Source organism: Nannobrachium achirus (assembly GCF_963921795.1).
Source record: "Nannobrachium achirus genome assembly, chromosome: 20".
In the NCBI taxonomy this organism is placed as follows: domain Eukaryota; kingdom Metazoa; phylum Chordata; class Actinopteri; order Myctophiformes; family Myctophidae; genus Nannobrachium; species Nannobrachium achirus.
In genome coordinates this window covers 42811561-42825966 of record NC_137827.1, presented here as the reverse complement: position 1 = coordinate 42825966, position 14406 = coordinate 42811561, and the positions used below count along the sequence as shown (strand labels likewise).

At 49.1% G+C, this 14406-nt stretch overlaps 1 protein-coding gene across 1 annotated transcript in view; it reads right to left on the bottom strand.

The window, feature by feature from the left end:
* Positions 1 to 747: 747 nt before the first annotated feature.
* The window catches only part of traf3 (TNF receptor-associated factor 3), a 33773-nt gene continuing 20114 nt past the window's right edge, over positions 748 to 14406 (bottom strand). Inside the window, exons 7-14 of the mRNA XM_080750663.1 lie at positions 14290 to 14370; positions 13839 to 13913; positions 12085 to 12177; positions 3854 to 3994; positions 3145 to 3319; positions 2394 to 2737; positions 1573 to 1764; positions 748 to 856 (exon numbers count right to left, since the gene is read on the bottom strand). Coding sequence (XP_080606789.1) covers positions 821 to 856; positions 1573 to 1764; positions 2394 to 2737; positions 3145 to 3319; positions 3854 to 3994; positions 12085 to 12177; positions 13839 to 13913; positions 14290 to 14370 — 1137 coding nt within the window. The 3' untranslated portion in view covers positions 748 to 820. The remainder of the gene's footprint in view (positions 857 to 1572; positions 1765 to 2393; positions 2738 to 3144; positions 3320 to 3853; positions 3995 to 12084; positions 12178 to 13838; positions 13914 to 14289; positions 14371 to 14406) is intronic.

The following is a 14406-nucleotide window of genomic DNA, read 5'->3' as shown; positions in this document are numbered from 1 at the left end:
CATTTCGCTCTTGCGCCGCACTCGGAGGGTGACGTAAGAGCAAAATGTCCACCGTTTGAATAGTTATTTGGAGGGTTTATGTTGTTGCTCAGTGACAGTGGCCTATGTGTGTGTGTGTGTGTGTGTGTGTGTGTGTGTATGTGTGTGTGTGTGTGTGTGTTTGTCCGTCCACACACGCACACACTCATGCAAGACATCTGCAAGGCCTGTGCATGTGCGCAACACTGTCAGATGAGCTTTATGTCACGGGGACGAATACCCCCGTTGCCATGGAGATACCAAGCGACTGTCCGTGCCAGCATCAGAGCCGCATGTACCTCCCTGCCCCCTTTTAGGTCCTCATTCATGGGTCCTCATCTGATCCTGCACGAAGTCCCCCTCTCACTTCATTTTCTTACGTTTTCTCGTCTTCTCCACTTCCCTTGTCTGTCATTCTTACAGTTGCCTTTTCTCTTTTCGTCTTTCTGTTCGCATACCATCTTTTCTCCCTTTCTCTCCATCTTTTCCCCAAGCCACCGTTCTTTTTTCATCTTTCTCCCCCTTCCTCCAAAGCCCTTTTTTCATTTTCGCTCCAGTCCGTATATTCATACATGCTTCTCTCTAGTCAGTGTTTATCCTTCTTTTCCATTCCTTCTAGAGCTTTCTTTCATCATTACTTCGTCCCTTCCGTCTCTCTCTTTCATCCATCCTTTCTTTTTCCCCCCTCCCTTTGAGTTGGACATGTGTCCTCCTGTCTTCCATCCATCCTTCCCATCATGCTTTGCTTCGGCAGGTGCGACAGGTCGGCTGATCTCAGACCAGCGAGGTCAGAAGTGAAAGGTCACGGATCAGGGAGGTCAGAGGTATCCACAGTAACCTGTCAATGATATCAAATACAATATTGGATCACAAACAATAATAATAATAACGATACACAATATTCCGTACAAATATTTATATACTACAGTATATTTTATCATCAAAGTGCATAAAATTGAGAATATGAAGTTGGTTCTTTCATTTCTTTTAAGTAAAGTGACTTAGGATAATTAGAAAAGTGCTATAAAAATATGACAATTATGTTTATACAAAAAAGGTTTTTATAATAATCTGATTATGTTTTATGGTGTAGTTCCATGTTTGACATGATTATTACAGCAGTCTGTGTGTCTCACCGTCCAAGCTTATCTCGCAAACCGATGGACAGATGAGGTCTGAAGAACCCCATTATTTTTTGTTCATTTACTTTTTGGAATCACTTACTGTATCTTCTATACATCTATCTATCTATAGATCTATAAATTATAGCCAAATCTTTGTGTGTCTGTGTTTATGCCCTTTATTAATCTATTGGGAATTTCAGATTCAGTTTCATCCAACTGATGGGTGCTCAGAGGTACTTGGGGGGTTGGGGGAGCCATTAGGGGTTAAGTGCATATGCTGGGCGGGCTGGGAGCAAACCGGTGACCTTCTGATTACCAGACCAGTTGTAAAAGAGTGTGTGAAATTACTTTCTATACAAGCTTCTGCACATTTTCGGGGTTATTTTGTTGTAAAACACACCCACAAACATAATTATCCTCATGTTAATACCTTGATAAATATGGTGTCATCTTTGATGTAGGTGCCATTCTCCAGGACGGTCTGAGCCACAAACAGAGGACAACCGGACGCTATGTTCATCTCTGCTGCTGGACGTCTGAAGCTGCTGCTGTTAGGATCTGGTTTGAACGCATCACCGAGGTGCTTCCTGGTCGAACCCTGGTCCATCAACATCAATGTTACCTGGACGACAGAGAGACAATGCTGTATGTTACCTGAGAGACACTGACACACAGGTCTTCTTCTGTCTGTCAAAAAATGACTACTGATTCCAACCCTTTTGGTATGCAACTCAAACGGCACTGATTCAACTAACACCTCACTTGGACGCATCCCACAGGGCTCAAGCCTGAAGGCAGAAGCATATTCAGCAGCAAGCGTGTACTTTCTACTTCTGGTTCTTTAAGTACATTTTGATACCAATACTTTTGCTCTTTTACTGAAGTCAATTTAGAATTTAGAGTATTTCCAGCAGAAACTGACACATTTCCGTTTCCGGCGGAGGCGGGACATAGCCGATTATCGACTTCCTGTTCCTGTTTGCATTCGCTTACTGTGTAAACACAGCTGCAGCCAACTCGGGAACGGAGGCACGGATTTGCAAGCATATTTTTCTTGTTTGGAGGCTGCGAACGGCGTGCACACGCGTGGTGCATGATCCGTGCACGATCGTGCACGATGGACATGCATGCGCCCACGTTAAAAGGTAAGAAAGGTCCGGCAGTCTGCTACATTAGTCATGATTTCTGGCAGGGAATTGTTTTTTAAGTAAATCATTTAAGTACTTTTCCCACCACTGCCCCTCTTCATACCTTCTGCTTAAAAGGCCAGGGCAGCAGGGCGTCATATTCTCCTCTCATCACCACGAAGAACAGGGAGAGGTGCGTTCCTTTCCCCATGCCGTCTCCGTTCAGGTACACCCTGGCACACATCTTGTATCCAAAGTATCCCGTGTAGAAAGGCTGGGAGTAGAGGGAGAGCGTTTTCGACGCCACCGCTTCCTGTTTCCTCCGCTTGTAGTCCCTGATCTTCCAGATGAGCGTGCCGTTGTAACTCGCCGTCTCCAGGACCTGGAAACGGAGGTCCATGTCAGCCAAGCGGATCTCGTGCACGCTCAGCATGTCATCGTGGCGATTCAGCTGCGTCTCCAGGGATCCTGGGGGGATAATATATTTTATATATCAACGAAAATAATTAAATAATTATATCTTAATTACATGCTCAGAATAGGGATAGATTATTAATAGATTATTTTATCAAATTATAAAATATTTCTAAGTTCTATTAACTGTTACGCCCCTTGCACAGAACAGCAGATGTACACTGTATGTATGTGTGTGAGTGTGTTTGTTAGGTTCCCTCTGTCGATCGTGCATGCATACAATTTACAATTACAATTTAGGCATTTAGCAGACTCTTTATTATCCAGAGCGACTTACAATAAGGTAATAATCACATACATCACATGCAGAGAGACAGCGTAGTGCCTCAGTAAAACTAGGATCACACAGGTTAACTAAGAACCTTGCATCAGTCTAAATGAAAACAATCTACAGTCCAGACCTAGTGTGTGTGTTGAGGTTCCTGAGGCAGAGCGTCCACCCTCCAGGGAGGACAGGCGTGTTCGGACGTTGTCCAGCGTTCCTCTCAGGCTCTCCACCTCCTCCCTCAGCAGACGCAGAGAACGAAGCTCCAACTCCACCTCTAACAACTTCTCAGACTGAGAACTCATGAGTTTCTACACACACAGGCAGACAGACACATGGAAATAGATTATGTAAATATTGCATGCATATGGACATAATGTTGTGTAGTATTGCATTGTGTGATTTGAGTAGCAGTCTGGATACTATTGTGTAGTAGTGTGTGTGTGTGTGTGTAGTACGGTTGTATAGCATTGCTTGCCAAACAGTGAGTTTCTGACCAATTTGTATAGGTTATGAGTAAAATATCCCCCTTTTTCAGTTTCCTACATTAAAAAAATATATTCATATGTATTATTTCAAAAGTCACAACTCACAAAAAATCTAATAATATCCATAAATAAGTAAAAAGAAGAAGTAGTGAATAATTTCTCCTTTGGGTCTTGAGCGAAACAGTTTGCGAACCACTGTATAATAAAGAATATGACCCAAGCCGGAACATCAATCGATCAATTGATAATTAAAATGAGCATGCTCTGAAAATGCACGCGGCCCCACCCAACCACTGTTCTACTGTACTATAGTGCAGCAGGTTGTGTGTGTGCTACTGTGTACTAGCGGCCGTGTACCTGCATGGCAGATACTTTCTGCTCCAGCTGCCTGTTCTTCTCCCTCAGTTCCTCGTTGAGCGTTTCCAGATCCGACAGTCGACTGTTGAGACCCGGCAACACTTTATACCGCTCCAACAGCTCGCTTTTAACGTCCTCCACCTGTACACAAACGCACAAACACAGGCACGCACACACGTTAGTCAGTCTTGTAACCAGGGGCGTCACAAGGGGGGGAGAAGTGGGACTAAGTCACTAGGTCCCAAGGTGGAGGTGCCCTAGTAACTTAAAAATAGCGTGGCACAGAGTGCTGCGCTGTGAGCTTGTATATCTGCTATTTTTCAATAGTTAAAGCACAAAATAATGCGTAATAATGCGTTTCCAGTCTAAAGGGTTAAACCCACCATCCCCCTATGAAGAACATTCATTGGTGGCCCGCATTGAATACTTGTACCCAGGGCCCAGAATTTGGTGCGACACCCTGCTTGTAACTGGGTGAAACAATCAAGGGGCTAGCTTCGTTCGCTGGAAATGAAGCCACTTTCGGGTTGTCCTTGAATCTACTGTTTACTGTCAATATTCCAGGATGACCTCCCACTTGGGTAATGACGCCCCCTGGCGATCATTCAGAGAAACTACTTCAGCTCCCGTACTAACGTAGGTAGGAAGGGCCTGTCACTCAAACCGGAGTGACCCGCCTCCAGGCTATATAAGCCCCCGGAGGCGGAAGTAACATCCTCTTTTCACTCTCTGCGATATCACATTCAGATAAGTTGAAACTCAGCCTTGTATTATTATTCTTCGCGCATTAGCCTAAAGCGGTGGCATTGGAGTCGCCCACTGGCGAGTGTTGAATTAACCCGTACTTAAGAATACTTATTCTTGTTCCGTCCTAAATCGACGGTTATTTCCTTTTATAACAAAGGATTATTACTGCTTGTTCAGGCCTCCGCCGAAGCAAGCGTGGCATAGCATTAGCCGTTAGCTTGTTAGCTCGTCTGCTATTGTTAACGTTAGCTACACTGCTTACCGCTTGTTCAGGCCCTGCCCGAATCAAGCGTGGCCTAGCCTTAGCCGTTAGCTTGTTAGCTCGTCTGCTTCTGGTTAACTCTATCTACAGTGCTTCGCCATGGATCCTCTGGCCTTCCTGCCGAGGCAATGTCCAGGCTGTCCAGGACTCATCGACGGACAGGATCTTCACCATCTCTGTGTCGGCTGCATGGGCGTTGCACACGCCTTCTCTGCACTGAGTCCTCAGGGGAGAGCAGGACCTTTCTGTGACTGCTGCGTGGCCTACGACCGCGATGTACTGATACACCGGTTCTACCTAGCCAGGGCAGGCCTCGGGGCCTGCGCTCCACCAGGTGGGTCCACTGCTCTCAACCCCACAGCCCAGTCTTTCCTTCCCCAGGCGGACCGCACCGTTGGTCAAGGTGCGGCGCTGCCTTCCGGAGATCCGCTTGGCAACCAGCGCGCCATTCCAAGTCAAGATGGCGCCGTGCTACATGAGACACCGCCTGCCGCGCAACCGACCGCAGCTAGCTCCACTGTCACTGGAGCTGGCGGGTCTGGTGAAGTCGCCGCTAAGAAGGCGACCAAGAAGGCTAACATCCAGACGAAATCTCCGGTAGCCTTTTCCCCTTCGGGCGCGGTGCCCAAAAAGAAACGCTTGGATGTGACCGTCGGGGACGTCCCCCTCGACGTGAGCATCACCAAAACAGTCCAGACCTTCAGGCGAGAGTCGGACCTGAGCTCCTGTCAGAGCGAGGGTTCTGGTTCTGAATACTCTGGATACACGGCCGAGGAGGAGGAGGACTCCGTCGATGACGAGGGTTCTCGACTCACGGTCACTGTGAAAGGTAATGCCCCTGCGACTCCAGCACGTCAACTGGACGCCGCAGGGAGCTCCCAGGCCTCCTCAGGCACCACTGCCCCTCCACCCGCCAGTCAAGCGAGTGAAGCGGGAGCAGAGGACGTCGATTCTGCAGCAGAAATGCTGGATCATCTCACAGTCTACATGAGAGCTCTGGCCAGAGTTGGAGAGGAGTTGCCACCTCCTCTCCCCTCTGAAGAGGCCGAGGATGATGATGAAATGCCCGGGCAGGAGCCTTCGGTTCCCGCCCCGTATGTCCTCTCCAGGCTGCCGCTGGTGAAAGGTTTCACCAAGGCCCTCCATTCCTCATGGAAGACACATAAAGACCCCAGGAAGCTGCCTTTTTCTGTGTTGGATTTGGTGGGCGGTGCGGAGGCAGGCATGTCCACCTGCCCTAACCTGGACCACCTGTTGGCACAATCTTTCCTGAGTTCTGTCAGACCCCAGTACAAAGATGTAGGCACGGCTAAAAACGGGCCGTTTGTTGGCCCCGTCGGCACCAACCCGCCGGGGTTCACTGTCCTGGAGGACAAGCTACAGTCGGACAGGGCTCGTAACGCCTACCGGTCCGCTGCTCTGGCCGCTAAGGACCTAAATCTGATCCAGCTCTTGCTCGCTTCCACCAAGGACCTGGTCAAAGGTCTGCCCACGGGGGAGCACACAGCTGAACTGAACACTCTATTTGACATCATGCTGAAGGTCAATTGGCATGCGGTTAAGTGGATGGGCAGGTCCATGGACTACAACCTCCAGTCTGAGAGAGCCCGCTGGCTCGACTATGTCGACCTCGAGCCTAAGAGGGACGTGGGCGAGAAGCCTCTAGGTCCTCGCGGGGAGATGTACAAGTCTCTCATAAACATGGAGAACAGTCCCACCACCCTCATGGGTGGGGGCTTGGAGCTGCTGCAGGGTAGAGTTACCTTCTTCAAGGCGGCTAAGGACATCGTCGAGTCCACCACAGTGCCACAGGATGAACCGCAGCAAGCTAGGAGGACGTCCCGCTCCTCCCGCGCCAAGGAAAGGGGCCGCTCTGCTTCTTTTAAGAAGCACTCGTCTTCCTCCAGGGGAGCCTCTGCAGCCAGGGCGCCTGACAGGCCCCGCAGCAAGGCTGTGGTTCCCGAGCGCGCTCAGCCGCGCCGCCCGTCCAAGGATGGCAGGCAGCAGTCTTCATACCGAGGTGGCCGCGGTAGGGGACAGCGCAAATGACACTCTGAAGAGGGGAATTGTGCTGGGGCGGGGGTCCGAGGTGTCTCTCGGTCCCCCTCCCCCCAAACGAGGGCGTTTTTCGGTACCCCGTGTCGGGGAAATGAAAATGTTAATTTTGATGCCTCCTGTGTCGACAATAAACATGTTGAAAGAACAAAGTCTGTCTCTGTCCAACTCTCTCGCACTAGCACAGACGACCCCATCGTGCATGCCTCCTGTAGTAATGATGAAGTCCTGTCAGGACTCGATAATCAATCACAGGTTTTATCAGAAACCAGTAATGTTAATGTCAAACAATTATGTGGTTCCTCAAGCGCGCGAGTGGGATATCCCTCGCGTCGACAATATGAATCCTTTATGCATGCCTCCTGTAAGAATGATGGAGTCCCGTCAGGACTCTTTAATCAGTCAGAGGTTTTATCAGCAACCAGTAATGTTAACGTCAAACAGTTATATGGTTCCTCATGCGCGCGAGTGGATTTTCCCTCGCGTGAGCGATGCTATGAATTTAACCTTGAGTCAGAAATTCTGTCGGCCTACTATGAGCCCGGGTCAAGGGACGAGCATAAAGGCCTTAGAGCAGGTATTAAACGTAAAAGTTCCTCTCCTGTCAGGGGAGAATGCTTTAGTTGTGGGCGAGTCTGTTTATCAGTCGAATCGCTTTGCTCTTCCTGTCGCTCTATCGAGCCAAAACCGAACGCTTCCGGTTTCACCGGATACGGATTCGCTAGCTCCCCGCTTCCGGTCCGGCCGCAAAAGAGCTCCGCTAGTCAAGCGGTACAATCGGAAGGTGTTCCCACCTTGCGGCCTATTGAACCCCTGCGCTCCGCATCCGGGTGTCCCGGATACGGATACGCAGGTTCCCCACTTCCGGTCCCGCCGCAAAATAGCTCCGCTAGTCAAGCGGTACAACCAGAAGGTGTTTCCGCCATGCGGCCTATTGAACCCTTGCGCTCCGCATCCGGTCGTTCCGGATACGGATACGCAGGTTCCCCACTTCCGGTCCGGCCGCCAAAAAGCTCCGCCGTCACGGAAGCACAGTGGTGGGGTTTCTCTCGCTCAAAACACGCTAGCACGCTGTGCGCGCCAGTGGAAGTTATGCAACCCGAGCCATTGGGTATTTCGAACGATAACCAGGGGTTACAGGTTACAGTTCGCAGATATACCCCCGCTTTCGAGCAGGGTTATTCATACCAGAGCACGTGGTTTAAAAGCAAGTCTTTTGAGAGAAGAGATCAGCTCATTGCTAAGCAAGGGTGCTATAGTGGAGCTGGACAGGACCCAATCCCGCATGGGATTTTGGAGCCGTTATTTCCTGGTGCCCAAAAAGGGGGGGGGGCTACGTCCCATCCTGGACCTAAAGGCACTAAACGTGTACCTGAAGAAATACGTTTTCAGGATGCTAACAGTACCCACCATGTTACGGTCGGTCAGGCAAGGGGATTTCCACTGTTCAGTGGATCTGAAGGATGCTTATCAGCACGTCCAGATTTATCCCCCACACAGGAAATTCCTTCGGTTCGCCTTCGAGGGTCGCCTGTACGAGTATACAGTACTCCCTTTCGGTCTGTCACTGAGCCCGAGGGTTTTCGTGAAAGTGACCGAAGCAGCCATCGCCCCGCTGAGACAGCAGGGCGTCAGGTTGGCGACGTACATCGACGATTGGATGATTTCAGCGAGCTCCGCCCACGAAGTGGCGCGTCACACACAAGTGGTTTTGGCTCACCTGAAGGCCTTAGGTTTCATAGTCAACCACGGCAAGAGCATGCTGACTCCAGCAAGTCGTCTTACATTCATTGGGGTCCTTCTGGACTCATCCGACATGTCGGCCCGTCTCTCAGAGGAGAGGGTGGACAGGTTTCGGGAATGTCTCGACTCCTTTCAAGTGGGCCAGGAGGTCACTTACAGGAGTTGCATGGTACTGACGGGAATGATGGCTTCCGCAGTACATCTGTTGCGTTTGGGCAGGTTTCATATGAGACCTTTTCAAAGATGGATGTTATCCCTCGGGATCCCGCCCTCCTTGAAGTACAAGAAGGTTACGGTTTCCCCTTCCTGCGCGATCGCCCTGTCTCCGTGGCTGGTGGAGGGGTTCCTCACCAGCGGAGTCTCGATTGGCGAGGTGGTTTCCCACAAGTCGATCACGACAGACGCCAGTCTCAGTGGATGGGGAGCCACTTTCGAGGGGCGCACAGCGCAGGGGCTTTGGCCTCTGGAGATGAGGGGTCGTCACATCAACTATTTGGAGTTGATGGCTATAATCCTGGCGCTCAAGCATTTCGAGCCTTGGGTTTTGCATTGTCACGTCCTGGTCAGGACAGACAATACGACGGCCATGTTTTATGTCAACAAACAGGGGGGCCTGTCGTCGTTGCCACTGGACCGTCTGGCTCGAGAATTGACGGTTTGGTGCTTGTCGCGCCTCAAGTCGATCAGGGCCTCACACGTCCCAGGTCTCCTCAACAGCGGAGCAGATCTCCTGTCCAGGGGAGGTCCTCGCTACGAGGATTGGTCTCTCCACCCCAGGGTGGTGAGCCAGATTTTTCGCAAGTTTGGTCAGCCAGTGGCGGACCTGTTTGCGTCAGCGGAGAATACGAAGTGTCCGTTGTTCTTCGCGGTGAAGGGCAGTCCCCCCTTGGGGTTGGACGCCTTAGCGCACACGTGGCCGAGAGGTCTACTGTACGCGTTTCCCCCCTTCGACTTAATCCGACCCACTCTGGAGAGAGTCAGGAGGTTCGGTCTGGAGATGCTCCTGGTGGCTCCCTACAAGGGCACGTGGAGATCGGCGATCGCCCCTCTCCTTTGCGAACCGGGTTGGCAGCTGCCTCAGTGCAGGGACCTGTTGAGTCAGGCCAGGGGGGAGATCTTCCACCAAGACCTGCAGGTCCTAGACCTGTGGGTTTGGCACGTGAAAGGTTAAACCTGCTGGCAGCCGGTTTTCTTCTGAAGTGGTTGATACCATTCAGAGTGCTAAGGCGCCCTCTACGAGGGCGTCTTATGATGGAAGGTGGAATGCCTTTGAGGACTGGTGTGAGTCGCGTGTTCCACCTGTGGTGGCTCATGTGGCGTCAGCCCAGGAAATTCTGGAATTTATGCAGAACCGCTTGAGAAGTGGTCTAGCATTTTCTACCCTTAGGGGGTATTTGGCGGCTATTAATGCCTGTCACCTGGGGGTGGCGGGCAAGGCACCTTCTAAAGTCCTGGAGGTCATCAAGTTCATGCAAGGAGTTGAACGTTTGAGGCCGGTGACTAGGTCTTTGTTCCCAGTTTGGGATCTGCAGGTGGTTCTAGGGGGCCTATGTCGGGCTCCCTTTGAGCCGCTTGTAGGGATGCCTTTGAAACTTTTGAGTTTCAAGACGGCTCTTTTGCTGGCTTTGGCCACGGCTAAAAGAGTTGGTGACCTGCAAGCTCTCTCGGTGTCTGCGGAGTGCATGCAGTTTATGAACAATGATCTCAAGGTGTTGCTCAAGCCTCATCTTAAGTTTGTTCCTAAGAACATGGTGGTTCCTAAGGAGCCTGTTGTTCTTCTGGCTTTTCATCCTCCTCCGTTTGTCTCGGTGGAGGATGAACGGCTGAATTGCCTTTGTCCTGTCAGGGCATTGAAGGCCTACTGTGACAGGACTGCTGGTTCTAGAGCTTCTTCTCAGCTCTTTGTAGAAATGGGCAATGTTCTTGTCAGAAAGCCGGTGTCTAGACCCACTCTTTCGAGGTGGATTGTGGATGCTATTAGGCTGGCTTACTCTAGTGCGGGTGTGGAAGTGCCGGCGGCACTTAAAGCCCATAGCACTAGGGGTGTGGCTACTTCGTGGGCACTGGCAAAGGGAGTCTCCGTTCAGGAGATTTGTGTTTCGGCGAATTGGTCTTCGCCTTCTACCTTTGCAGCCTACTATCACCTGGATATCGAATCCTCTTCGCTAGCGCATTCGGTTCTGGGTGCAGTTGCCTCCTCTACGTCATAGAGGAGTCGGATCTTCCCCTCCCACAGGTGGGCATGTAGCCACCTGGGGTATTTTGGGGGGACCCTGTGTTTTCCTTATATAGTGTGTCTTACTTATAAGGCGGACTTGTCCTTTTCATTTAGTTGAATGAGGCGGACTTCGGTCTGTCAGGGTCTCTCTTTATTTTCTCATGCCTTCACACCCAGGTCCGGTGGGCCTGGGACCTTCTGGGTGATGGGTCACGCCCGTTTGGGCTGTGCTCACCCGTATGAGGGGTGTGTGGGGGTATGAGAGTAGGTTGTGGCTTAGAGGGGAGTTTAAGAATCCCAAGTGGGAGGTCATCCTGGAATATTGACAGTAAACGGTAGGTTCCGTACGGAACCATTGTTTACTTAGATATGGAAGGATGACCTCCCACGTAATGCCCCTCTGTTTCACTGAATGTGGCAGAGAGTGGTATTAAGAGGATGTTACTTCCGCCTCCGGGGGCTTATATAGCCTGGAGGCGGGTCACTCCGGTTTGAGTGACAGGCCCTTCCTACCTACGTTAGTACGGGAGCTGAAGTAGTTTCTCTGAATGATCGCCAGGGGGCGTCATTACCCAAGTGGGAGGTCATCCTTCCATATCTAAGTAAACAATGGTTCCGTACGGAACCTACCGTTCCTATTAATGGCCCAGCAGATGTCGCTCTTTCACCTTCTTCTGGTGTCAAGACCATAGACTGTAGAAGGTCAAGACGTTTGTATCTCAACATATCTCTATAAGGTTTTGGCTAACTTTACACTTGATTTTATTATCTTAGTAAACCTTTTCATAAACACTTTATTTGATAGTTTTCAATCACTAGTTTAAAGTCTTCTTTTTTTTTTATAACCATGATATGCATTTAGCAAATGATGCTCATTATAATAATGATAAAGCATGCTATATGTTTCTAGGCTTTCTACTGGTTCCACAGAGACAGCCAAGCCAATAGCCTTCATTTGATTCATTTCCATTTTAATTTCTGGAGGGCACATACTGTAGAAAGATGGCGGATTCGCAATCGCTGAAGAATAGGCTTCATTTCTTCTGAATGGACGCTGTCCATTCCTTTTTTTTACAGTATATGTAAACAATACACAGATGGCAGTCTGAGGAAGAGCATGGGCCACGGGAGCAACAAACGCTGTCTCCTTTGAAACGTCATGACGCTAAACTTGAGACTGTCAGATGTGTTGGTTGCTACGGTTACCTTGGCCTCCAGCGTAGCGTTTCTGGTTGCCATCAGCCTCAGATGCTCTGCTGCCGAGCTGCACTCATGTTCCCTCATAGTCTGGTTCAGTCCCTACAAGATACACACACACACGCACACAGTCATTTCTCTGCTTTGTCTTGACTCTTGATCGCCTAACAGTGTCAGACAAAAGTAGCGAAAGTAGCCAGACTACAAGCTGACAACATTCATGCGTGGACTTACAGGACTCCTTGATGCAACGTTACATTACCCATTTAGGCCTAGAATTATTGAATGCTTTAACCAGTGAAAAATGGCAGATATACAAGCTCACAGCGCGGCACCGAGTGCCGCGCTGCGAGCTTGTAGATCTGCTATTTCTGAAAAAGTCGTGAAAACGTGTGCAAATCTTTGAATATATGTATTTTCAAGACGAACGTTTGTAACTTAAATTTTGCTTCTGGGGGGGTCCCTGGAACGAAATATTTTGAGATGGGGGTCCGTGGCCAAATAAATATCATTTTGGGGGTCCTTCACATGAAAAAGTTTGAGAACCACTGACATAGTAGTCTCTCAAGAGCAGACTAACTGAGCTCCATTTAAGTGAAAAGTACCTTTTCTTTGACGATGGCTAAGACAGATTGCTGACATAAAAAGGGAGGATTCAAAAGACACTTATAGAATCGGGTCAAAATTCAAATTTTCACGATTTTTCAAAAATAGCAGATCTACAAGCTCGCAGCGCGGCACGGTGCCGCGCTGTGAGCTTGTATATCTGCTATTTTTCAATAGTTAAAGCAGTCAATAATCCTAGGCCTAAATGGGTTAAAGCAAATGTTGACATAATGAAATAGCTAATCAAACAAATTGTCCAGAAGCAGGTATTTTGAAAACACCCAGGCTATTGGTTTGAGGATGGCTAACTGACACACTCGGCCTATAACTACCCACCCAGTGCAGTTGTTTTATCTCAGTTCCATGCTAGCGCAAATGGAATCTCCCGGCGTTGTGAGATGTAAACCATCACTGTGGATGTGGCATTCCTGATGCGTGTGTCAGCAATATTCCATTGACAAAATGTTCTGCGCAATGATGACAGTCATATCTAGTGACAGTCATATCTAACTAGCCAAAAAAAAAGATTCCCCTTCCCCTTTATTTGAAGAACCACATCGACTTGATAGGTTGAACAATTATTGAACGAATCAACGATGACACGGCAGTCTGGACTGTAATGTTGAACAAGGGTTTTACCAATGGTGGGAAAAGGGAATTTGGAGTTTCAGTCAGGTGTGTGAGTTTGAGTGTGTGCGTCTGCATTGTATTGTGTTTGTGATCAAATCAACCCCATAAAAAGATTTGTAAATATCTTTTGGCTAATATTAACCGATTGGACACTTCCTCCTTTGCTCAACAATGACACAGGGTGTTTTTTTGTGGTTGGATGTACCCTTACAGTCTGTTAAGTGTCAGCTGAACAAACTCTGCTGCTGTGTGTCAAATGTACCGAGTCCAACAACCGCATTACCAATGCCAATGAACATGAACTTCATCACCCTCAGACTAGAGGCTATACGCACACGCTCACGCGCTCACACACACACACACACACACACACACACACACACACACACACACACACACACACACACACACACACACACACACACACACACACACACACACACACACACACACACACACACACACACACACACACACACACACACACACACACACACAGTAGGAGCAGCTGTCTGTCTATCCCTCACCTTGAAGGTACACCCGTAGCGGATGAAGGGACATGCAACCTGGGCTTTGGGACAGTCGTGTTGGTGGTTGGACAGCTGAGAGACAAACACAGGATATGTTACATTAAAACGGCACTAAAACACAATCCTGCACTCCCAAGACAAACAGCAGCAGCAAGATTTCTTTTGTGTTTTAAAGGTCAGGTTTAAAAGTGATGAATCAATTACCAATTACTATTTATTAGCCACTTCTGTGCTAATATACTTAGACAATACAGTTCTTTAATGTAATGTATTCTATTGGTCTTTACTGGTTAGTACCATGATTACGTTTATATTGGTACATTGTTAACTATCCCCCATTTGGTAAACTATGTTATGATGATGATGATGATGAAGTGTGTGCGTGTGTGTGTGTGTGTGTGTGTGTGTGTGTGTGTGTGTGTGTGTGTGTGTGTGTGTGCGTTTGCACCTCGCTCCTGGGCAGAGAGTTGAAGGAGCATTGGTTCGGACAGGCTACCGGGAACGCTGGACACACCGTCTCCTTGTGTTTCTGAAATAACACACACATTTATGGTGCTTTCAAGCC